At 40.8% G+C, this 22,842-nt stretch overlaps 3 protein-coding genes across 3 annotated transcripts; 1 reads left to right on the forward strand and 2 right to left on the reverse strand.

Annotated features, from left to right (window-relative positions):
* Positions 1–197: 197 nt before the first annotated feature.
* pop1 (POP1 homolog, ribonuclease P/MRP subunit) lies at positions 198–10,226 on the reverse strand. The gene is made up of 16 exons (XM_072460556.1): positions 10,157–10,226; positions 7,376–7,472; positions 7,155–7,277; positions 6,902–7,077; positions 6,571–6,828; positions 6,390–6,477; positions 6,027–6,205; positions 5,685–5,959; positions 5,478–5,571; positions 5,299–5,407; positions 5,101–5,220; positions 4,526–4,644; positions 4,231–4,422; positions 3,224–3,378; positions 2,589–2,804; positions 198–986 (listed from the first exon to the last, which is right to left on the reverse strand). The coding sequence occupies exons 1-16, from the start codon at positions 10,175–10,177 to the stop codon at positions 359–361; spliced, it is 2,850 nt and encodes a 949-aa protein (XP_072316657.1). The 5' UTR covers positions 10,178–10,226; the 3' UTR covers positions 198–358.
* LOC140373858 (2-iminobutanoate/2-iminopropanoate deaminase-like) lies at positions 7,990–11,660 on the forward strand. The gene is made up of 6 exons (XM_072460555.1): positions 7,990–8,153; positions 10,196–10,301; positions 10,489–10,543; positions 10,633–10,701; positions 11,209–11,264; positions 11,345–11,660. Exons 1-6 carry the CDS (start codon positions 8,089–8,091, stop codon positions 11,402–11,404), a joined length of 411 nt encoding a protein of 136 aa, XP_072316656.1. The 5' UTR covers positions 7,990–8,088; the 3' UTR covers positions 11,405–11,660.
* Positions 11,661–11,807: 147 nt separating this feature from the next.
* On the reverse strand, positions 11,808–21,096 carry LOC140374107 (uncharacterized). The gene is made up of 4 exons (XM_072460900.1): positions 20,954–21,096; positions 15,020–16,885; positions 12,884–12,940; positions 11,808–12,675 (listed from the first exon to the last, which is right to left on the reverse strand). The coding sequence occupies exons 1-3, from the start codon at positions 21,036–21,038 to the stop codon at positions 12,888–12,890; spliced, it is 2,004 nt and encodes a 667-aa protein (XP_072317001.1). The 5' UTR covers positions 21,039–21,096; the 3' UTR covers positions 11,808–12,675; positions 12,884–12,887.
* Between the last annotated feature and the right edge of the window lie 1,746 nt (positions 21,097–22,842).

Consider the following 22,842-nt stretch of genomic DNA (forward strand, 5'->3'; position numbering starts at 1 on the left):
AGCAACACACTTCTCTGCCTCCCACTCAATTTGGGATCCGTGGGAAAGCTGGCGAAAAAGTTTTTTTTAAGTATCACTAGTTTTTATAAAAGCAATGCAAGGATTTGAAAAAGACATTTGTTTGCCATGATGTGGAACATAAACATGCCTTTTTTCACCTAATGAAAATTAAGAGATTCTAATAAAGATAAATAACATAATTGAAAACACACTAGCCAATTTGTTTAAAGCACTCAAACTCAGAAGGAACTGCATTCATTAGATTTAGGCTCTAGCCGATTAACATGTACGGTGTCAAAATTCTTAAAGTAAAAGTTGTAAAGTTGGTTAGTTCTGCAGGTAATACACCTTCAATGGCTCAGACCTCTACGTTGGCCTTCACAAAGCGATAGTGAAGAGAAGCTGGGTTTCTCAGCAGTAATACTCCTCTATGTTCCATCGGCTGCTTCAGGAGAGTTGTAAGAAGACCAGGAACACTGATAAATCCCAAAGCTTCTCCACATCCAGCTGTAAGGGAGAAATCGCCTTGAGTTACCCAGCCGAGGGTGACCCGGGAGCAGTGAGAGGTGATTCTGGGCAAGGGGTCCGGCCATAGCCCCAAAACAGATTTCAGAGTGGAGGAGGATTTCAAGGTGATTGGGGTTACATCTTGTACTTTTTCACCAGTATCAGAAGATTTTTTTGATCGCTTCAATTTACTTTTAAAGTGGTCTTTATGTGTTGGCTCCAGTGGTCCACTGCACTGAGGGTCTTTAAGTAATTTCAAATCTTCAGGGGTTGGCACACACACCATTCCATGTAGCTCCGGTTTTCCTTTGGAGAAGAGAGACAGACGAACCCACACTAAACTCATGCTATGGGCACTGAGGAAGGAGCTCACAGCTGACTGGGTGAGTGGCGGAGACTGACCCAGACGACACACCCTTTGACCCTTGGATGTAGTCGGTCTGCACCAACCAGAAATGAGCCGCAAGGATTTCCTGTTCCTAAAAACAAAACAAAATTAACCTCAACATAGCTCATACAGCAGCAAAAAAGTTTTTTCCCCATAAGCAAGTCATGAGTCAAAGCTTATGTGAAAGCTTCATGAGGATAGATGCTGTTCCCTCTCCTACTAATCTGTGTGATTTAGAGCTGGATCTAGTTTGGACATTCTCATCAGATACATTGTAATAAAGGAGGTTCACAGAAGAAGCTTCATGCATCAGCCAGTCAAGCACTCTGCAACTGCCTTTTAATAAAAACTTTAGCCCAAAACGCAAGAGTTGTAGTTATATCAGGATACCTCGAAAGTCATCTGTGTTTTTAGACTGAAATGTGTCAATATGCGCTAGTTGTTAGAAGAGCCTCACATGTAGGAAGGATCAAGCCACAGTTCTTTGTTTATTTACATAATGAATGAATAAGTTTGACATTTTTAACTGGAACATTTCCCAAGAATCAGGCCTGACTATTAAAAAGTGGTTTGCAGCTGGTTCTTGTTACATTCAGTTTAGTGGCGTTAGGTATAGTCTGTTAGGATCAGGGTGTATTCCTCAGCCATGTAAAATCTGTACACATTTTTAATCTGAGCTGGTTTTCCTTAGCTTTTCTCTGGTGTGGATGCAGAAAAGGATCCCTGTCCAAAGGTGTTCCTAAAAAGCACCAGGGAGCCGCTCATGTGTGGCCTGTTAAACAGCTGCAGTACATCCAGAACGCTGCTGCTCGGGTCCTGACTAGAACCAGGAAGTACCATCACATTATCCTGTTCTCAGGTCCCTGCACTGGCTCCATGTGGCTCGGAGAATAGACTTTAAAGCAGCTTTAGTTGTATACAAGTCTCTCCATGGCCTAGAACAAAAACGTACATCTCAGACATGTAAGTGCCATATGAACTATCTCAGACTCTGAGGACCACAGGAACCAGCCTCCTGCTGGTGCCCAGAGTCAGGACTAAACATGGACCGGCCTCCTGCTGGTGCCAGAGTCAGGACTAAACATGGACCGGCCTCCTGCTGGTGCCCAGAGTCAGGACTAAACATGGGGAATCTGCGTTTCAGTTTTATGCAGCTAAAATCTGGAACAGTCTTCGTGAAGATGTGAGACAGGCTTCTACTCTGACAATGTTCAAATCTAAGCTAAACACTGTTTTGTTTAGCTGTGCATATGACTGAAATTATTTTCTTTGCACTCTTCTCTTATGTCTTAACCCGTTTTGTGATTTCTGTCATGTCTTTGTGTGAAGTACTTGGAATTGCCTCGTGTATGAATTGTGCTCCACAAATAAACTTGCCTTTCTTTCTGGGATGTTTAGGCATGTACGCCGTTGGCATCACAGCCCCCCCCATTCCTCAACTAATGGAATGTATTGGAGTTATATATTGACTTACGAGACACCAGAAACGCTTTACATTAATTGATCCATTCAAGAAGCAACTTCTGTAGCCACAACTGCTCTGGCGAAGACTGATGCAAATGAGGATGCCAATGTCCCCCCCCCCTTACCATATTGCAACAAGGGGAGTGATGATGTAGAGCAGTACTTTTGTTATTTACACTCTTTGTATTGTGTAGAAGCTACATTTGAGGTAGTGAAAGAAAGCTTTTACCTGAGCACAGAGAATCTCTGGGGTGTTGTAGAGGTGACATCTTGATGGAGAGTCGCCCCCTCCTCCATCACCATGTCAGCGTCTGTGCTCTCACTTCTCCCCTTTCTCTCCTCAGCAGAGATTACATCCCACTCTTCTGCCAGCTGTTTCCATGGGCAACGGAATGGAGCCAGACACCCAAGTTTAATATAATTGGTCCGTTTGGCAGGGGGACGCCTAAGGATAAGGCCAAAGGTCAAATCCTAGTCAAACCATTTGCCTACCCTTGTCAATTTATACAGTAGAACAGATCGTGACTGCAGAGGAGCACACTGGCTTACCATCTACAGCGCCATGTGATTAGCATAATGAAGATTAACTAGGGTCAGCGCTTTGGACCACTGCCCTCAACCAAAACAATGCTTCATGCACGGAAACCAGTTTGAACAATTGCTTCTTTAAGCAATAGACCTGCTGTCCTGCACTATTTTAAAACAGCAACATGTCTATCGAAAAATAAAATGTATTTAATCATGCATTTGTTCCAAATGTAGCTTTGTTGTACAGCTCTAAATACGTTCGGAGTAAATACATGTACCAGTATGTACGTTTTGTCTATCAAAATAAGGACTTTTCCTGCCATTAACTTGTCTCACCGTTTGAACTTGTCCATGAGCTCTGCCTCCTGTTCCTCTTGGAATCGAACTCCAGCAGGACAGTCTGGGTAATCGTGGGGGAAGTTCGGGGCACTTTTATTCTGAGAGTGCTTTAGAGTCATGTGGAGTCCGCCTTCACGTACTCCTCTGTACACCTACCACATCAAGAGACAGATTCAAGACTAGGGTTGTGTTCAATCAAATCAATACGGCGATTCACTGTATCGATTTTTTTTTTTTTTTTTTTTTTGAAAAAAATAAAAAAAATTAGATTTGTGGCCCGTAGGCTTTAAACGAGGAGGAATAGTACTTTTGATATGCTGTGTGTGCTGCGCTCCTCTCGGCCGAGGTGAGAAGGAGCTGTGGCCCTGATCAGGAGCTGATCTGTGCAGAAGACGGTGCTGCATGTTCAGACCAGGCCAATTGTTTGGCAAGAAACATGCAATACTTTACTAGAATGTGTTCCATATATTTCTATTTGGATCAGATGTATGAAGTTATTAGAGCATAATGGGTTTAGAAATAAGTGCTTTGTGGATAAACATGAAATGTCATTCATTTTCTTATCCAGAATAAAAACATTACCCATTTGGTAAATTTGTAAGACCCTTTTTTCAAAAATGTATCGGGATACGTATCGTAATGAGGGAACTGTATCGGAAAATACATGTATCGTGACCCCTGTATCGGGATACGTATTGTATTGCGAGGGTCTTGGCAATACACAGCACTATTCAAGACACATTTAAAATATATTTTACTACCAAAAAAAAAAAAAAACTGACAACTTTTCTTATCATATAGATTGTGGACATATTGCCACATGTTCACACCGGCCAAGTTAGTAAATAACAATGTTTTTGTTGTGTTGTTTTGTATTCAGTGTTCAATGCTCTGTTGTTTGTGCTGCACCGAATCACCAGGACAAGTTCCTATGTCTGTGAATTTTGTTCATGACAAATGGCAATAAACCCCATTGTGATTCTGATTAATGACATAATACCAACCAGTGGCACCCAAAAGGCCATTCCCCAGCCTTTAGGCAGTAGAATATCCCATCCAGCGCCCCAGGTGTTCATCTCATGTCCAACCTGTTTCCCTGGCTGATGGACCAACAGGACAGGGACCCGACCTTGGAGAGGAATGGGCCAAAGTCTAGAGCCAGGAACCAGCATGTCACCCCTCATACGGTTCATCTCCTTTGAAATAAGTGCCCAGTAGTTATACCATAGATAATATCTTGACTAAACATGCAGTCACTATTTACTATGCAGCTACAATAACTGATCCACATAAGTTTACCTGCTCTGGTATCTTGTTCTCTGTCACATTGTCCCGAACAGTGCGGTCCCACAAGAAACTCTGGCAGCAGTGCTCCGACACCCCATTCAACATGAACTGCTTAACCTTTTCATCCAGCTCTGGAAAAACACCAGATGTGGTATAGCCATAGTAGCTAACACTGTAGCATTTAACCTCTGTATTATAAAAGCTACAGATGTACTTTTACCTCAAAAAAATATATATAAATATAAGGCCACTATTAAACTGTCCAATTCATCTACATACAAAATCCATACAATGGTTTAAAACCAGTACTTGTGGGTAACTGAAGGTCTGTTCGAGTACAGGGTCCCGCCAGGATTCGAACCTGGAACATCTGCATGGAGCAGCAGAGGCCCCCAGGAGCCCAGGACCAGATATGCACTCAGAGAAACAGCCCCAGTACCACAACCAAGACTGATTTAAGCTAAACCATAGTACAAAAATAGCTAAATCCAGTGCATTGGCAGTGAAATTACATTATGTTTCAGCTCAAACGATAATATCTGGACTTCATGCCAAAACCTTTCGGTGGTCAGTAGGTCTGATATTACCTTGCGCTTGCTTTGTACTTGGCAAAGCTTTAACCTTCTTAGTTGGTAATGTCACTCTTGGGTCATCCACATTCAGACCCAATACTGTCCCTGGTGGAATCTCCCCAGCTGAATAAACCCCTGTATGGATTTAAAAAATAGAGCTTAAGGGAAAAAAAAAAAACTAAAAATGTTCAGTATGTATGTGGTAGTAATTACCTTTGAGAATATGAAAATTTTCAGATTGTTCCTTATGGAGGTTCATCATGCCTTCATCTTTACAGTGCTCTGGCCACCAGAAGGAAGACTCCACAGACTTGTCCACAATCTTATAAAAGTAAAATACATTTACTACATTAAAACAAAAATGAGTTCGTTTTAATTTCCTCTTCAGATACCTCGCAACAAGTAGCAGCTTCTAGTGTTTCAGCCAACACTGTATGGGACAGTGGACCAATCAGCCGGTAGCGTACCATCTCCATGGTAAGATCACTGCAAGAAAATGGCATTAATGATTCATCTACTCTGAACACAAGCTGCAGAGTAGGCTTTTTAGACATAAACCCTACACAGTATACATGTATGTATTTAAACACAAAACTAACTTGATGACTGTTGTTGATGCATTAGATTTCCACGTAACAGGTGTGGTGGGAGAACGAGTTCCATCTCCTAGGATTTTTTTGGCTGGTGGTCCACTCTGATCCGAACAGCTTCTCTTCCTCTTGGTTCCTGAAGTGTGTTTGATGACAGGGCTGTGCTTTGGCAATTCCATCATTTCTTCACTTGGACACTCCTCAGCTGGCAGGGCCACTGGCACAACCAGAGGAATAATTGGCACAGAGCAGTCACATACGTTTTGTAACTCAGTGAGAAGGTCCTAGAACAATACAAAAAGTTAATTCATCTTAGGCATGGTGATGGAAAAACTGACATTAATAGACTACCTGTTTCAGAGTCGGGTGGGCCCATATCCACAGTTGTCTCTTATTTAAGCCCTGGGTACGGGGTCTCCACAGGAAGCTGACAGGCCCTAGGGGGTGTGAGGGGTACTGTCCCGCTTTGTACACCACCACACTGCCCTGTCTACGCCCTGAGAGACAAACTGCAGCAGCAAAGGAAGGACCTGGAAAAAACTACTGATATAGTCATAAGGTACAACTAACAAACATCAAACATGCATTAGGATTTCACATATTCAACCAGTATTGAAATATTACACACTGAATTGGTTTTGATTTGAATACTTTTAACCAACTTACACATAATTAAGTGTGGTATGTTATTCTAATGCCAAGTAGTATAGTTACCAGTCTCTTTGCAGGTTAGCTGTGCCAAGGAAGCAAGAAGTTTGTCTTCCTCTCCAACGAGTTCTATGCAACAGTAATAAGAAAGGTCCTAATATAAAAAGGGACAACAACAACAAAAGTTAAACAACCTTCAAATTGCACCTACAAGTATATAAATATAAAATTTCATTTGTGTGTTTACCTGAAGTAGACAGTGGTTGCTCATTGCTTTGTTGCAGGCTCGATAACATTTGTATGTGGGACTTTCTCCGAGACAGTAGCCCCATTTTTTGACCATGTGAAATCGCTTGGCGTGCCAAATGTGCGTTTCCAGCCAAATGTTCTTCCTCTGTCTCCGATTAAACTCAAGCAACAGATTTCCATGTCTCCGGCGGGCTTTACGACTTTTCTTTTTTGACTCCTGTTTTTTCTTTTTGGCTCCTTGAAGACTCTTTTCTCTCTGCATAAAGAATGCGACTTATGTAAATACAAAAATCTTCCATTTCTTTGACATCACTCCTTGATATACTGACCAGTTTCATAGCCATCTCTTGGAGTCTGCGCGGGAGGCGTTTTGGGTTGTGGCTCATAGCACGTCTTCTCATGTGTTTAGGTAGAGCCGAGAACAGATGGCAGCTTGCAGACTTCTTTTTCACGGCTTTGACCATCACCTTCACCTCTGCAGCTCTGGCCCGGGCAAAGGAACCAGCTGAAGGGGAAGGAGGGAAATCTCACTTTTGTATTTTATTCCAGGCATATGCAATGTCTGCCATTCATAAAACTTACCATTTATGTACTTGGGCATCTCTTTGCAATAGCTTCCATCTTTATGATGTCCTCTGACCCAGCCATGTCGTGGCCCAGTCCCTCTTTGAGTTTGACCGCCATTACCTGTAAAACACAACCGGTCTATTAAAAAAGGATAAATACTGCTTCATATCAACAGAAGACAAACAAACAAATGCATGCAATAATGGCAACATAGTAAAGCCTCTGCAGTAGCTTACCCATGTCTGGCCTCTCTTCATTGACTGGATACTGAACATTCGCAGGCTGGTTTTTCAGCTTAATCTCTCTCCTCCTCGATTTAGCATCAGAGATTTTCTGATTTGAAACAAACCACAGCATTAACCGGCAGCATGACAAGTGTGACTTGCCTGACGTTACAGTTGTCAGCCATTTAGCCACCGCTAGCTTGTTCGCAAGTAAAATTCCTGGTTAATTAGAGATCATAGAGTCTTATTATAATCAAGTAATAGTTTAATTTTAGCTTACCTTCGAACCTTCCATTGTTAAAAAAAGAAAACACCATTTGTATTTCGATTAGCCACTGTGGTCCATGCTGCCATGAGTTCCTTTCACGCTGCTAACTTCCGGTGTCCGTATGTGGTAGAGTAAATGCACGCCAATAAATAGTAATTATCAATAAATATATAATACAGTATAAGACTCCCAAAACATACACTTTCAATAGTTGATCATGTCGATAAGTTGCAAAAGGTCAAATAATTCGTGATTGTTTTGGTGAAATATTACAATCTGGATACATTTTGCGCATCTATCTTCTGCATTACGGTTAAGCAGCTGCAACGTCAGCCAACTCCCACTGTCCTTCATTTTTGTGCCTCCTGAACCATGCTCTGAACCCACTGCCACTTGTGTCGTCTCTTTTAACAAATATCACACCGGATTTCACATATTTAACTCGTTATTCAGTATAATGGCTGCATTAATTAGAAGAATTATAAGCACACCCAAAGCCCCTGCTGCCATTGGTCCATACAGGTAAGATTAAAGTATTTTATGTATACTTATTTTGAACTAATAATTGTATAGTTACTTTCTAAATACTATTTAGTTATACTTAACAAAGTTCATTTTAAGTATATATGAAAATGCATGAAAATCAGAGTAAATTTGAGTATACAGTTATAGCTGTGGTAAAAAAAAAGTATTCATACATTTTGATTCAGTCTTATATTTGTTGTGATCTGCAATTCAGTTTAAGTCATTCAGGACTATACTGTGAGCCTCATTTGTCATGCACACTGTGTAGATGAACCAGACCGGAAACAATTTCTCATGACGTTTATTAGCAAAAAATATTCACCTTGACCTATGTGGTCATCTATTAATGACTGTTTACAGTATTCATTAATACAGGATCACACATGTCACACATGACAGTTATTAGTCCCGTTCATATGGATTTGGCAAAGTGTACAGTTTATCAACTGTTTCAAAAAACACTTTTCTTCAATATCATATCAGGGCAAATGGCACATTCACTTCATGTTTAAATAATCTCTCTACATTTTTCTGTGAATCTTTACACAAAGGCGTGCCAGATTTAGCTAGCTCCTCAACTAAAACACAGCATTGTTGGTACATTGACAACTCCACTGCCACGCACCTTTTGGTAATTCTGACTGTATGTCAACGACAATTTTAGGCACTCCCACACTTTGAGTAAGACAGGCACTCCCACACTTTGAGTAAGACAGGCACTCCCACACTTTGAGTAAGACAGGCACTCCCACACTTTGAGTAAGACAGGCACTCCCACACTTTGAGTAAAACGGGTACTGTGGTCTCGCAAAAGCTGCTTAATCTGGACTCAAATGGGGAAGACAAGAAACTAGAAAAAAGGCTGTGCGAGTCACATCATGACAGTTAGCTCTAGTGCCAACGTATTTTAAACGGCGTTCACAATAAAGGTGACTTTAAACAACTTAAAATGTTGATGAGCTTCCAAATTCATTTTGAAATGGCTAATGTGAAGATGGGATCAACCCTGGGAATATGATGTTGAACATTTCCGGCAGATGGGTTAGTGCTTGACCAGTAAGATTATGCCACAAACATGGACATCAGCAGCATGAGTCTGCTCTCTGCTCTTGAAAGTGGAGCACCAGGATACAAGGGCTCGTCACCAGCATCTTCATTTACCTGAGAAAGGAAAATACACAAATCTATAAAATAGCAATTCAATATTATTCAGACAAAAAATTTGTCATAGTTATAGATGGACGACTATGAGCCTTTGCAGTAATATAAATTCTTGCAATATTTGTGGGTTTACAAACTAAATTTTGCACAGTATTTTTGGGGGGAATTAGGGAATCTTTTAACAGTGGTTTAAGTAAAAACAAAAACAAGAACTTAGAAGTACATTTTAAGTTAACTTTCACAAACTGAAAGTGTACTCCTAAAATACTTAAAGTATACTTAGAAGTGTACTTATATTAAGAAGTATACTTCTATGTAAACTATAGTACACTTGCATTGGTATACTTGATGTACTATAAGAAGTATACTTAAGTGTACTCAAGTATACCTAATAATGTTTACTAGAAGAGGGTGACAGCAAAGCACGTGGTCACACCATAGATTAACTGTATGGGTCACTTACCATTTCAGTGTGTATTTGCATGTTTGTTTTAGGCTACAGTTAAGAAGTATTTTAGGAACAAAGTGGGCTGGCTACATGAGAGGTGGTTTTGATTTGAACTTTAGACTGTACATTTATTAAGGGATCATCTCAAAATAGGTTGAAGCTGAAAAAGACTAAATATTTTTTGTCTGGGGGGGGTTAGTGTTTTTTGTATCTACAGTTTGTTTTTTTTGTTGAGAGACTAAAAAAAATGTAGTCTTTTTCAGCTTCAACCTATTTTGAGATGATCCCTAAGCTACACACCAGAACTGGTTTGGAGCAGACAGTGAAGTTATGCCTGTTTATGTAGTTCATTTACGGCCTCCAAGAATATTCATTATAGATATTAAATTACCCTGAATGGCCGGTTACTCATGTTTGATCTTCCTTGTAGTCAAGCAGTGGTTGTGGAGCGGACCATGTATGTCTCAGGACAGCTTGGCATGGACCCTGTGAGTGGTCAGCTGGTCGAAGGGGGCGTCCAAGCGCAAACCAGACAAGTAAATAAACTACAATCAAATTTACGTCACATTTAATTGTGAAGTTGTAACAATGCAATATTTGGCTCATACAATCCATTGCACTATTACACACTCAAAACACATGTGACCAAACCTTGAAGATCCACAATATTCTAGATGAAATTTGTAACTTGGTCTTGAATCTATAATAATTTGTTTTCTTTAGGCTCTTGTCAACATGGGAGAAATACTCAAAGCTGCAGGGTGTGGTTATGAAAATGGTGAGGAATGAAAACCAATGTTTGTGTATTACTTATGTTTAAATGTAAAAGAAAATAAATAATTCTGTGATTTTCTTTATTTCTTGCAGTTGTTAAAACCACCGTACTCTTGGCTGATATGAATGATTTCACAAATGTCAATGATGTTTACAAACAGTGTAAGTATTGTACAGTCTAATGTACAATAACTCACCATGCATTCACTCATTTTACCTGGTTACATTTTTGCTGTACTTTTGTCAGCTTAAGTTATTGAAATTAGAAGACCATCATACATCAACATACATTACGGCTGAGGGAGTAAGAACTGTCTGTTTAAGTGTTGCACTATAAGTAGTACAGTCTTTACCTTTTCAAGAGGCCAAACTTCTGTCCCCTCTCACAGACCTGCAGGAACGAGCCAAGTATATCAAGTAAATATTGAAAACACCTGAAGTAAGCTGCCTCTATGCAAAACTTGCTGCACTTCCTCAAACTGAATGTAGGTGGCGTCATTGTATAATAGAGTAGTGTCTGGCTTACGTGGATGCCCAATCATTTTAGTGAAACATTGGAATTTAATTATGTGAAAACCACAACAGTTTATCCTGCACTATAACAAATAATGCTGTCCCTGTCCATTTATCAATGACATTTTGAGAATTTGTTCTATTTTGTCTCCTCAGTCTTCAGCACCAACTTCCCAGCTCGAGCTGCTTATCAGGTCGCTGCTCTTCCAAGGGTAATTTGAGCTTTAATTTCATATTTATGCCTCTCTATAAAGACACTTTTTATTCATAATGTTTTCATTTTTTCCTCCAGGGAGGACTTGTTGAAATTGAAGCCATTGCTGTTTTAGGCCCCTTCACTGAAGCCTCCTAATTCTGACTTTTTTGGACGAGCTGCCTTCTGGAAATGACATAGTTGATCATAAATTACATAAATTACCATTTTTACATTAAATTAATACACTTTTCCTTATATGCATTTAACATTAAAAGTACTTGAATGTCGACCACATTTCACTTATACTCAGGCTTGTATAATTTTTCACTGTTATCTGTTTACAATATAATTAAGCTTACTGTTAGTGGTATTATTAATGCATTCATTTTTAACAATAAAAGTACCCAAATCACTTGTGTTTGTTTTTGAATAGCTTTTGAAACTGTGAGACATTTCATAAGTTTGATTCAAAAGCCCAATAAATAAAACTTACTACGCGTGTATTTCTTAGTTATGGATAAATAAACAATGTAAATAAATCACACTATAATTAACATCAAGTGTATTGTAGTCAGTAACATTTTATTTTGGATCATGAGAAAAGAAATACAATAGAATAGAAGATAGTGAATATATCATATTAAAAAAGTAAAAAGACATACTTAGATCTACTAGTTATTCACTCATTTGTTTCATCCACAAACATAAATCATCCTCACACCCCAACTCATGCATCTTAGAATAATTAAAGTTAAAGTTGTGATAAGTCACTGTCATTGCAGCTGTAGTGATCTCCAACTGTACAGTTAACAAAAGGCACTGTAGTCAAATTGGATCACGTCACTTCTACTAGCCTCCATGTTCTTCCCAAAATATAGAACATATTCATCCAGCTGTTTTGCAAAAATCACTGTTGATTTATCAAATAAAAGCAACATTACTTTTTATTATTGGCATTGCACTGTACACTCCTTTGATTAGCACTTTGACAAATACATAGATATTTAATGGCATTAGTTTTCAACCTTAAGGAATAACTTAAAATAGACTAGAGATCAAGAAAGTGAGATATTGTGTTTGGTCTGTTACCCATTTCTTGCCTCTCTTCAATCACAGTTGGCTTGTATTCCTTATGGAAGCAGCTACATTATATAATTAACTACAAGCATTACTCTCCTTGATAAATACATGAAAATCAATCAAGATACTGCAGACAAACTCTTCTCTCCAAAGTTAGCCCTAGGTCTTTATCCATTTGTTGTGTAGTTTGTTTGGCTCAAGGCACCGACGGTTGAGGATGTGATAATGGTTTATATTTGCTGACATCAAAGTTTGGTGCGATTTCTTGTAATGTCATTTTGTTCATCAAGTAACCTCTTTTCTAATGACATCTTTGGAAACTCATCTTCAGTTTGGCAGCTTTAAATCTGAAAGGAAAAAAAGGCCATGATGTTTTGATAGCAAATCATGTTATTTTATTCATTTACTTAACAATAACAATGATATTTTAAACCCAGATGACTTATTTAAGTTTAAAAATAAAATAACAATATTTGGCCAGCACACTGTCCACTGTGCACGTCTGCATCCTCAGGAAATCCATAGCATTAATGGATGGTTTGGGGCTTTTCTCACCAATTCATTCCTCCTTTTTGGCCTTTTGTGCTTCTGCCTGAGACGTCGCCTCAGTCACTATAAAAGAGAGATATTAATGTTTTCAGTCAAAACAAGCCACATGCTGCGATTTAATGCTCAAGTATAACACTATGGGAAGTTACAATGGCATGCATCCCTTTTTGTTGGTTTTGCAATTTAGGCCATTTAGATCGTATGAAGTGTCGTAATTGTTCATTTGATCATACAGACTATTTCAATCTAGAGAGATGGATTGTTCTTTCTTAATTCTCTCTTCTAGACACTTTTAGAGTTGTTCCCACACGTTTTGTTGCTAATCTGCCATTGGAACTGGTTTGGCTGCTAAAGGGAAAGTCCTTCAAGTGTTATGTAATGCTATGTAATGGTATGTAGAGTACAGCACATGTGCAGAAGGCAGGGGCGTCTCAAAACTCTACAAAAGTACAGGGTGTTCTCAGACGACTGCACACGGACCAGTAAAGGGTTTTAATATATGTACGTTTCAGTGACATAAACTGCATGAATTTTTACCAAATGGCATCTAAACATGGTAATATCAAACATGTCTTGTCTATTAACTTTAGGCACACTTTATTCAATATTTTAAGAAAGTCCTCCAGTCTGGAACTAGCTTGTAATTTCACCATAATATTCACCCACTTGATTCGTTTTATTACCTTTAAATGAGCATTTGGTCGACCAAGCACTTTTTGTAATGTATTGTCTCTACACTACCAAATCTAGTGTGACTAGGGTTTCCATTGTAACAAGTAGGAAAATTGCTTTTACATCACATTACACATTAGCAAAAGAATCCGGTTTGACCTGCTTGCACATATACATTTTGTTATGTAATTAGAGACAGCAGGGCTTTGGTTACTGACAATGGGGTCACCATGTTTAAGTGTGTCTATAGGCCTGCTGTGGGCTGTTATCAACACAGTCAGAACAATCCTACATTTCTCTGTCCATCTCTCTCCGCTGGGACTGAAAGTACATGTGTGGCTGGTGACACTGTTGTGTTTGTTCAGTAACACAATCTGCAGTCTATTCTCCCAACCCAGTCCAATCACAAACAAGAACATTTATGACAAATGGTTCATTAAATAAATAGCTGATAGTTAAGTTTAGTGAGGAAGTCCTCAGCACTATGTTGTGGAAACAAGCTTAGTAACCAACTGAGATGGAAGAAGCACTCAAAAATGCGCAAGGAAGTGGTTGTAAGAAATGAAAAAAATTGAAATGATGAGGTTGAGGTTATTTGTCTATCATTCTATTCTAAAAATAAATGTTTAACTGTGATAACATATTAACAACAGCTGCAACTATTGTGTAATATTATATTACTATTAATACAAATACAATATACAAACCAAGTTGTAATAATACTATCACAGAGTGCTAATATTGCTATTTGAGGTATTAATAAATGTTGTTACAACAAAGATTTTTTTATTATGAAAGAATATACAATATTCATTCCTGGCCAGAAATTTTTAATAAAAAGTAAAGGCATCTAATTCTGACTGATAGGTTATTTACTGTAGGCAAACATCGATGTATTTACACAAAGCTGTGTCCTCGTGCTCTGTTTGCACATGCTCGCGAGGGCATCGAGTTATTTTTGCCACTGGCAGAGTATTTGAACCTCCACCAAAGAGCTGTCAGACAAAATCATTCAGAAAAAAGTATCTTGTCAAGCACATGAAAATCTTTTGTCAAATCATATACGTAACCATACTAATTAAGCTGTCTGCTTGTGTTAGCATCTTATTGTCACTTCTCTGACAGAGGAATTGTACTTTGACTACTGCTTTATTATAATTGCACAACTTCATGAGAACAAGAATATCAAGTACAGTGTGGTACCTAACTATGCTGATCTGTCAAAAGAGTGAATTTATAAAACTAGAAAACTGTCTATATATTGTACAATCTGCAAAAACTGGTCATTATCCAGTCATTATCCTATATTTGAGAAGGATCAGGTGCACCTGAGCCATGAACAAATCTGAGGCAAAGGTGAATAAATGCTAAAGCTACATTATTATTATAATATGGTATAATATGATTATTAGATTAGTATAATTTAGTGTGAACTGAACATTAAACTATAAGCTGATCGGTGAGTCTTACTTTGAGATGAAGAATCAGATTGTGGCTCAAGTGCAGCTGGTGCTGTGGTGGTTTCAGAGTTTACGGCTGATGGCTCAGTCTCAGTCGGGACTTTTCCTGGAGACAATGGAGGCAGTTCGGGTATTGTAGCAGCTGCGATTGCTGGATCAATCACAGAGTCTATTACTGAAACTGGGGTTTCATTATTAGCGTGTGATTGTGTTACTGGGAGGGCATCTATTTCATTTGACACTACGACTTCAACATTTTCACTTTCAACTTGTTTTAGATCTCCTGGTTGTGCTGGCACACTTTCTGTAACTACTTCTGCTCCTTCAACTACAGGTTTACTTGAGGCTGCAGTTTCAACTGCTGGAGAAGGTTCAATAATTTCACTAGAAGCAGCGATAAGTTCACTGGGTGTTTCAACTTGGGGCTCACCTTCAATTTTGGATTCAGCTGGCTCAATGGCAGTTGCAATTTCGGTAATTTCTGGTGTAATGGGTTCTGGCATTACCACTGGTTCAGCTACAGTCAATGCTACAGGTTCACTTATAGGGGCATCCTCAACTGGAACAGATGGAGCTGGAGTAGTTTCAACTGGTGTAGATTCTGTAGGGGCGGGGTCAGCTGGAATAGCCTCCACTGGGGTAGATTCTGTAGGGGCGGGGTCAGCTGGAGTAGCCTCCACTGGGGTAGATTCTGTAGGGGCGGGGTCAGCTGGAGTAGCCTCCACTGGGGTAGATTCTGTAGGGGCGGGGTCAGCTGGAGTAGCCTCCACTGGGGTAGATTCTGTAGGGGCGGGGTCAGCTGGAGTAGCCTCCACTGGGGTAGATTCTGTAGGGGCGGGGTCAGCTGGAGTAGCCTCCACTGGGGTAGATTCTGTAGGGGCGGGGTCAGCTGGAGTAGCCTCCACTGGGGTAGATTCTATAGGGGCGGGGTCAGCTGGAGTAGCCTCCACTGGTGTAGATTCTGTAGGGGCGGAGTCAGCTGGAGTAGTTTCGACTGACGTGGTTTCAGCTGGAGTAGTTTCGACTGACGTGGTTTCAGCTGGAGTAGTTTTGACTGACGTGGTTTCAGCTGGAGTAGTTTTGACTGACGTGGTTTCAGCTGGAGCAGTTTCTGGTGTAGAAACATCTGATGTAACTTCAACTTGACTAGTCAATTCTGGCGGGAAAACTGCAGCTGAGCCAACTTCCACTGGAGTAATTTCAATTGGGGAAGTATTAACTGCGGAAGATATTGACCCAGTCATATCTTCAGCGGAGGTAGATTCTGCTTGGGTAGTTTCAAGTGGGCTGATTAAGGCTGGTGTAACTTCAACAGGGGTAGATTCTACTGTGGTAAGCTCAGCTGGGGTAGATTCTGATGGGGAATTTTCAATTGGCGTTGGTTCCAATTGACTTTCCTCTGTCTCTTCCTTTAAAACCTCAACGCTGCTTTCCTCAAGCACAACCTCCTTCACCTCTGCCACTTCTACCCCCACAACAGGATCAACCACAACAGCGGCGGCAGCAACTTCATGGGCAGCCTCCACTATGCTTGCCTCTTCAATTGAGATTGGCGCATCTGCCTGAGCAGCGACAACATTTTCAACAACTTCTTCTGTAGCTTGAACCAGTGTCGTCACCTCCAGGACAGTCTCAGTAACACAATTTTCGACAGGGTTTGCCTCCTCCACTGTGGGCATGAATTTGACCACCTCCAAAGTGGCCTGTGAGGTGAGTAGGTCCACCCCAGAGCCCAAATCCTCCTGTGCTTCCAGTGCCAATAACAAAGGCTCCATCCCGTCCTCCAGCCCCAGGTCGTTGGGTATCGCAGTCTGCACAGGCAGCTGCATCTGAGCTTCAATGGTCTGGGCATCTTCCGCAATGAAACCATTCTTCACTGCAATCAGACAAATTCAAAAACATAATCAGCAACAAGATACCACGATTGGATTCATTCATCATGATAATTACAATATAATTTTTTTTATCGTGACAAGCCTAAATCAAACTTTTACATTCCTATACAACCATTTCCCTATACAATTATTAATATTATTATTATTAATATCATTATTATTAGTTTATTTGAACTGGGACAGTGCACTTTAATCAACGTTTTTGTAAATGTGCCAGTATTAGCTATAGTTTAGCTAGTTTCCAACTGTAGTCCCAAGTAATTGTAACACCTTCAAGCTTCGTGTGGGGTCTCCCCTGCCCTAATCTTATTTATGAATAATTACCTTACATGGCATACACTGAATCACTCTTGTCTTGTTTAAATGTGTGTGACAACAAACTACTGATAACAAATACCAAACAAAGCCTCATGTTGTGTGTTTCTATGGAGATTGTTAGATTTTTTTTGAGGAGAATGTTAAATCAGTTTGAAAAACAATTAAACCTCAAACTCTGTTAAATAGCTATAGAATTAGCTAGAGCTTGGCCTGTAATCATTTGAAACCAACTGTAGTGTAAACTTTAAACAAGAGCAGGTAATTAGCTGGTAATCCTTTCGCTCTTATTATTTACATTGTGCCCAAAATGCATCTTTAATGTTTTTATTTATGGGATTTATTCATGGGATATATTTTTGAATGGATTGGTAATAAACTACACTTGTAGTGTGCAGGCGTGATTTTAAATTTGCTATCCAAAATTGGTGGTCTCGAATCATGCACCACTCCTGAAATGTAAATATTTTCCATTTATTAATATTATATAAATATTATTATATTTGATTTGATTTTGGAAAAGGCTTCTATGGCATGAAAGGTGTGGAACATGTTGTTGCCGAATGCCAAGTATTTCTAACCCTTATGTTGTGCTTTTTATATAGGTTTTGTCTGTAAACAATGAACTTGCCCACAAGACAGTCAACACTACATTCTGTTATTGGAAGGAGTTTTAAAGCAGAATTGTTTGTTTATAGAAAATAGCAAGTTTGACAAAAAATCACCACAAAATGGGGACTACAGGAAGTAAGTTATGATGAAAACTTTGTTCATTTCCTGGGTAGAGTAAATGCCTAAGGGACATTCTGAACTGCTCTGAGAAAACCAAGTCCCTCTGACAATGGCGTTTGGGTCTCTGGAGAGTCATAATATATTCCAGCCCATTTGGGACACACAACAATAGGTGTGTACAGGCAGCCAGTTTGAGTAGGACAAAACAGGGGTACTCAAATGTCAAGATCTGATTTACAAAAGAAGTTGCAAAGAGGAGGTTTTTAATTTAGCACCAATGGATAGTTTGGACAGTGAAGCAACCTCTCTGGGTTGATATTCTCTCTGTCAGAGGAGGTAAAACAAGCTTAGAGTGATGAGTGGAAGGGAATGTGATGGGTTGGCCAAAGGATCTGCAGTTAATGAAAGCAGCTTTTATTTTGTCAAACATTTGTATTTACTTCTTTTACAAATTGTTTCTTGAAATTATAAATCATATATATATTAATGTAAAGAAAGAACAGTAATAATGGGGGTCACAATTGCTTTTAAGTCAATAGTTGCAGTAATTGTAGTAGTATATTTTACCAGAAATATTGAATAGCAACCATAAGTACTTAAATATGAATAAATAGCAGTATTGTACTGTGGCGTTGTCACCACATTAAGCAATTGATGCATTAGTTGTACATGATCCAGCATACAAAGAATACAGAGACCCCAGTCAAAATAGTGGGCTGTTTTGCAGAGTTACCAGACCAGAAGACAGGGCAGAGAGGAGGGGCAGGACACAGGGCGGGATCATAGAGATGTAATGGCCCACAGCTGTGACTATACACACTGTACACTGTATACAGTAAACCGGTATATAAGAGATGTCATGGTGATACTGACATTATTGCCATATATACAGTATATATGAATAAAACAAGTCTATAAAGGCAACCAACAGATCTTTTGTTGACTGGGTGAATTCATGCTTTGTAGCAACATGAGAAAATATGAAATGATCTGGTAGAAATCACATACGGTGCCATAACTGTCCATAACTGCAAAACAATTGTCAGTCTGGCAAACAATGTGGGAAATGACAGTTCGTGCAATGAGAAGATTTTGCTTCAATGAGTTGCTTATATCTCTACACAGTGTGCATTAAAGTGACAGCAATAGGGTGGGACATGTGCCAAAAATAAACCCTGCAATTACAGTCATGAAAAAGGGCGGAGGACAGCCTGTTAATAGGTATTTCAGTATCTTTTTATTACAAAACAATAATACAGCACAGGTCACCTCTCTCCATCAACGGAGCCTTTAACATGTTTTGTGTGTGTGGAAAGACTGAGTAAAGCTGCTCATAAAACATTTAGAAATGATAAATAATAAATATATGGTCTCCACTCTCAATGCCAACATAAAGAGTAAGCAATGAGTGATACAAAGCATTCACTTTAAAACTTCGGCTCCAATTGATAATAATTGTTATGTTCTACTGGTCCATTTGTAATCTAATGTTTTTGCATTTCATCAAATCATCTGGCCCTGCGACAAGTTGGCCACTGTCCAGGGTGTACCCCGCCTAAGGCCCGAAGTCACTGGGATAGGCTCCAGTCACCCGCGACCCCGAAAGGGAACAAGCGGTAGAAAATGGATGGATGGATGGATCAAATCATCTGGTATGAGGTCATGAAGTATGGACTCAATTGTAAGTGTATCAAGGTTTATTGTGACCCTTTAATTGTATCTTTAAATGCATTTCCAACATGTTTGTAGAGATATAAAGAGCAGGCTTTATAGCTTTAAGACCCACTGCAGACAGCATATTTAACCAGTGAATAATTCATAAATAACTGCCGTTTTTGAAATATTGTAGCTACAATGTCTTTTTTGCAGATGTTATCTTGATTGAGAGATGTGACAGTGTTAAACTTGATAAACAGACCCTATAGACAGAGAAAATGGGGTGCTGTCATGTGCACACAAGAAGGCGGTGACGTAGACGGGACATACTGTACGACTGCAGCTGCTCATGACACATATGAACCAACACAGTGGACAATCAGAGTCTGTGTCACATCTCCATCACACTGACCTACAGCTGTAATGACAACATGCCTCCATATGCAAAGAACAACACATATGGTGACAACACATAGGCTGACAACAGTTCTGTGATAACGCATGATTCATTCATGTTAAGCGCTTTGATTGATTAATTAAGTAGTACATTTAGACCAGCATCTAAATTACAGATTTAAACTCTAAAGTCTAACTAAATATATTTGTATTATTGTTTTTTAGACAATATTGCATTTTTATAAATACTATACAAATGTTTTTTTTGTATGATGTGCTATTGCCCTATTAAGTATATATTATTTCCTGGATTGGCCTCATAAACGTGAACAAATTATTATTTCCATTTCCAAATGTATGTTGACAAAAATGAACACTGAACCATAGTTAACTCTGACACAAAGTTTAGCTTAGAAAACACAATCTTAAAGCATTTGCTACATGCCTTTAGGCTATTATACAACAAACTGGTTTGGTTGCCACGTTTGCATCAAGCCTCCGTGTAATGCCAGGTTTGGCTTGTTACTACAGTTAAAATCATTTGTATCCTTCCCGTCACCTTCCGACGCACTTTATGTTCATGAGATTGTTTGATAAATGGAGTCTCCCCAGATTTGCAAGTCAGCACTTTCATTGTCAGTCACTCATTGTTTTAACTCACACACGTCCCAAAATGATAGTTTGTCTCATGCAAGCAAAGGCCACGATGCCACATATTACAGCACTATAAGCATGTAGTGTCCCGTGGTCTATATGGGACATGGGCAGACCTGAGAGGGAAAGCACACTGTGTACTAACCGGCTGCACACACCCCTTTGCAAAACTCCACTCTCCAAAAGTCACTTCACCGGTGCTCTGTTGTTGTATTGTGCATATTTCAGTCTCGTATCCTTATTTTACAATAGCACACTTGCAGTAGATATGACACATGTTTGTGGAGTCTACTCACCCGCAGAGCCATTGGTCTCTTCAGGCTTCGTCCCGGGTCTCTTCTCCTGGTCTACAGTCTGCGCGCTGGATGAGGAGCACCCCATTTTGACCCAAAAAACTACAAACAACCTAAAACTTGCACCTTTAAAAGAGAAAATATGTCTCAATTACTTTCTTTTAGATTTGTTTTCTGGCAATGGAACAACCAAATCCTGTCAGTCCCTATGCGTAACAGGGAATCATTCTGTCTACTTGCCTCTCTCTTTACGCATGCATGGCCTCGCTGCGCCTCATGTGCCTAACAACGGTCTCTTATGTGCCAGTTGAATGTGAGCAGGGTCTACTTAGTCCTGACGGTTTCCTGCCACCCAAAGCCGCACCATTCACACTGAAGGAGGTGGAGACCTGCACGTGTGCTCCTCCTGCTGTGTTGTCATAGAGTCGTCACCGTGTGGTCAAACTGAGGACTATTTGGTTATTATATACATTAATTGATCACTAATACTAATATAATTACACCCACGAGACCTGTGTGCCTTTTTCTGTTTAGAGACCTGCACCAACTTTACATCACATCAGCAGTCACTCCTCTGTGCACTCCGAGATGACACTCATCCTTTGTTTTTCTCTCTTCGGGCGCAGACAGCGAGCAGACGAGGTTTAGGAGCAGCGCGGACTCGGATCAAACCGACCAGGGCGTCTCAGGGCCACTGGGGAGAAATGAAAGCCATGTTTTTTTTTTATGACATCGAATTTTATTTTTTTGACATCGAATCTAGTAAAGTATTCATTGTATCAATGCGATTACTTTTTTATTCGATGTTGAAAAAAAATATATAATAAAAACACAAAATAAGCTTCATAATTTAGCCTTGTTTTGTACGTGTCAAGCGTTTCACGGAAAAGTGCAAGAGATTGAATTAATCAGACTAGATGCACAAATGCAGCGACGCAAAGAAGTGCGAGCGGGATGTCTGGAACAACATAGTAATACATCCAGGGGCTGGGACAGGGGGGTGAGCAAGGGGCTGGGACAGGGGGGTGAGCAAGGGGCTGGGACAAGGGGGGTGAGCAGGGGACTGGGACAGGGGGAGTGAGCAGGGGGCTGGTACAAGGGGGGTGAGCAAGGGACTGGGACAAGGGGGGTGAGCAGGGGGCTGGGACAGGGGGAGTGAGCAGGGGACTGGGACAGGGGGAGTGAGCAGGGGACTGGGACAGGGGGAGTGAGCAGGGGGCTGGTACAAGGGGGGTGAGCAGGGGACTGGGACAGGGGGAGTGAGCAGGGGGCTGGTACAAGGGGGGTGAGCAGGGGACTGGGACAGGGGGAGTGAGCAGGGGGCTGGTACAAGGGGGGTGAGCAAGGGACTGGGACAAGGGGGGTGAGCAGGGGGCTGGGACAGGGGGAGTGAGCAGGGGACTGGGACAGGGGGAGTGAGCAGGGGGCTGGTACAAGGGGGGTGAGCAGGGGACTGTGACAAGGGGGGTGAGCAGGGGACTGGGACAGGGGGAGTGAGCAGGGGGCTGGTACAAGGGGGGTGAGCAAGGGACTGGGACAGGGGGAGCGAGCAAGGGGCTGGTACAAGGGGGGTGAGCAGGGGACTGGGACAAGGGGGGTGAGCAGGGGACTGGGACAGGGGGAGCGAGCAGGGGGCTGGGACAAGGGGGGTGAGCAAGGGACTGGGACAGGGGGAGCGAGCAAGGGGCTGGGACAAGGGGGGTGAGCAGGGGACTGTGACAAGGGGGGTGAGCAGGGGGCTGGGACAAGGGGGGTGAGCAGGGGACTAGGACAAGGAGGGTGAGCAGGGGGCTGGGACAGGGGGAGCGAGCAGGGGGCTGGGACAAGGGGGGTGAGCAGGGGACTAGGACAAGGAGGGTGAGCAGGGGGCTGGGACAGGGGGAGCGAGCAGG

This window comes from Eucyclogobius newberryi, unplaced genomic scaffold (genome assembly GCF_026437365.1).
Source record: "Eucyclogobius newberryi isolate DKJ021-1_F unplaced genomic scaffold, fEucNew1.0.hap1 SCAF_3, whole genome shotgun sequence".
NCBI lineage: Eukaryota > Metazoa > Chordata > Actinopteri > Gobiiformes > Gobiidae > Eucyclogobius > Eucyclogobius newberryi.

Excerpts from the sequence above, each read along its gene's own strand:
- LOC140374107 (XM_072460900.1), bottom strand. The coding sequence starts at position 21,038 with ATGGGGTGCTCCTCATCCAGCGCGCAGACTGTAGACCAGGAGAAGAGA. Across the intron at positions 16,886-20,953 it reads AGAGACCAATGGCTCTGCGG|TGAAGAATGGTTTCATTGCG; the intron begins GTGAGTAGACTC and ends GTCTGATTGCAG. Across the intron at positions 12,941-15,019 it reads ATCTGATTCTTCATCTCAAA|TGACTGAGGCGACGTCTCAG; the intron begins GTAAGACTCACC and ends TCTCTTTTATAG.
- LOC140373858 (XM_072460555.1), top strand. The coding sequence starts at position 8,089 with ATGGCTGCATTAATTAGAAGAATTATAAGCACACCCAAAGCCCCTGCT. Across the intron at positions 10,302-10,488 it reads TCCAAGCGCAAACCAGACAA|GCTCTTGTCAACATGGGAGA; the intron begins GTAAATAAACTA and ends TGTTTTCTTTAG. Across the intron at positions 10,544-10,632 it reads AGGGTGTGGTTATGAAAATG|TTGTTAAAACCACCGTACTC; the intron begins GTGAGGAATGAA and ends TATTTCTTGCAG.
- pop1 (XM_072460556.1), bottom strand. The coding sequence starts at position 10,177 with ATGAGTAACCGGCCATTCAGG. Across the intron at positions 6,478-6,570 it reads GCAACCACTGTCTACTTCAG|GACCTTTCTTATTACTGTTG; the intron begins GTAAACACACAA and ends TTTTTATATTAG. Across the intron at positions 5,221-5,298 it reads AAATTTTCATATTCTCAAAG|GGGTTTATTCAGCTGGGGAG; the intron begins GTAATTACTACC and ends AAATCCATACAG.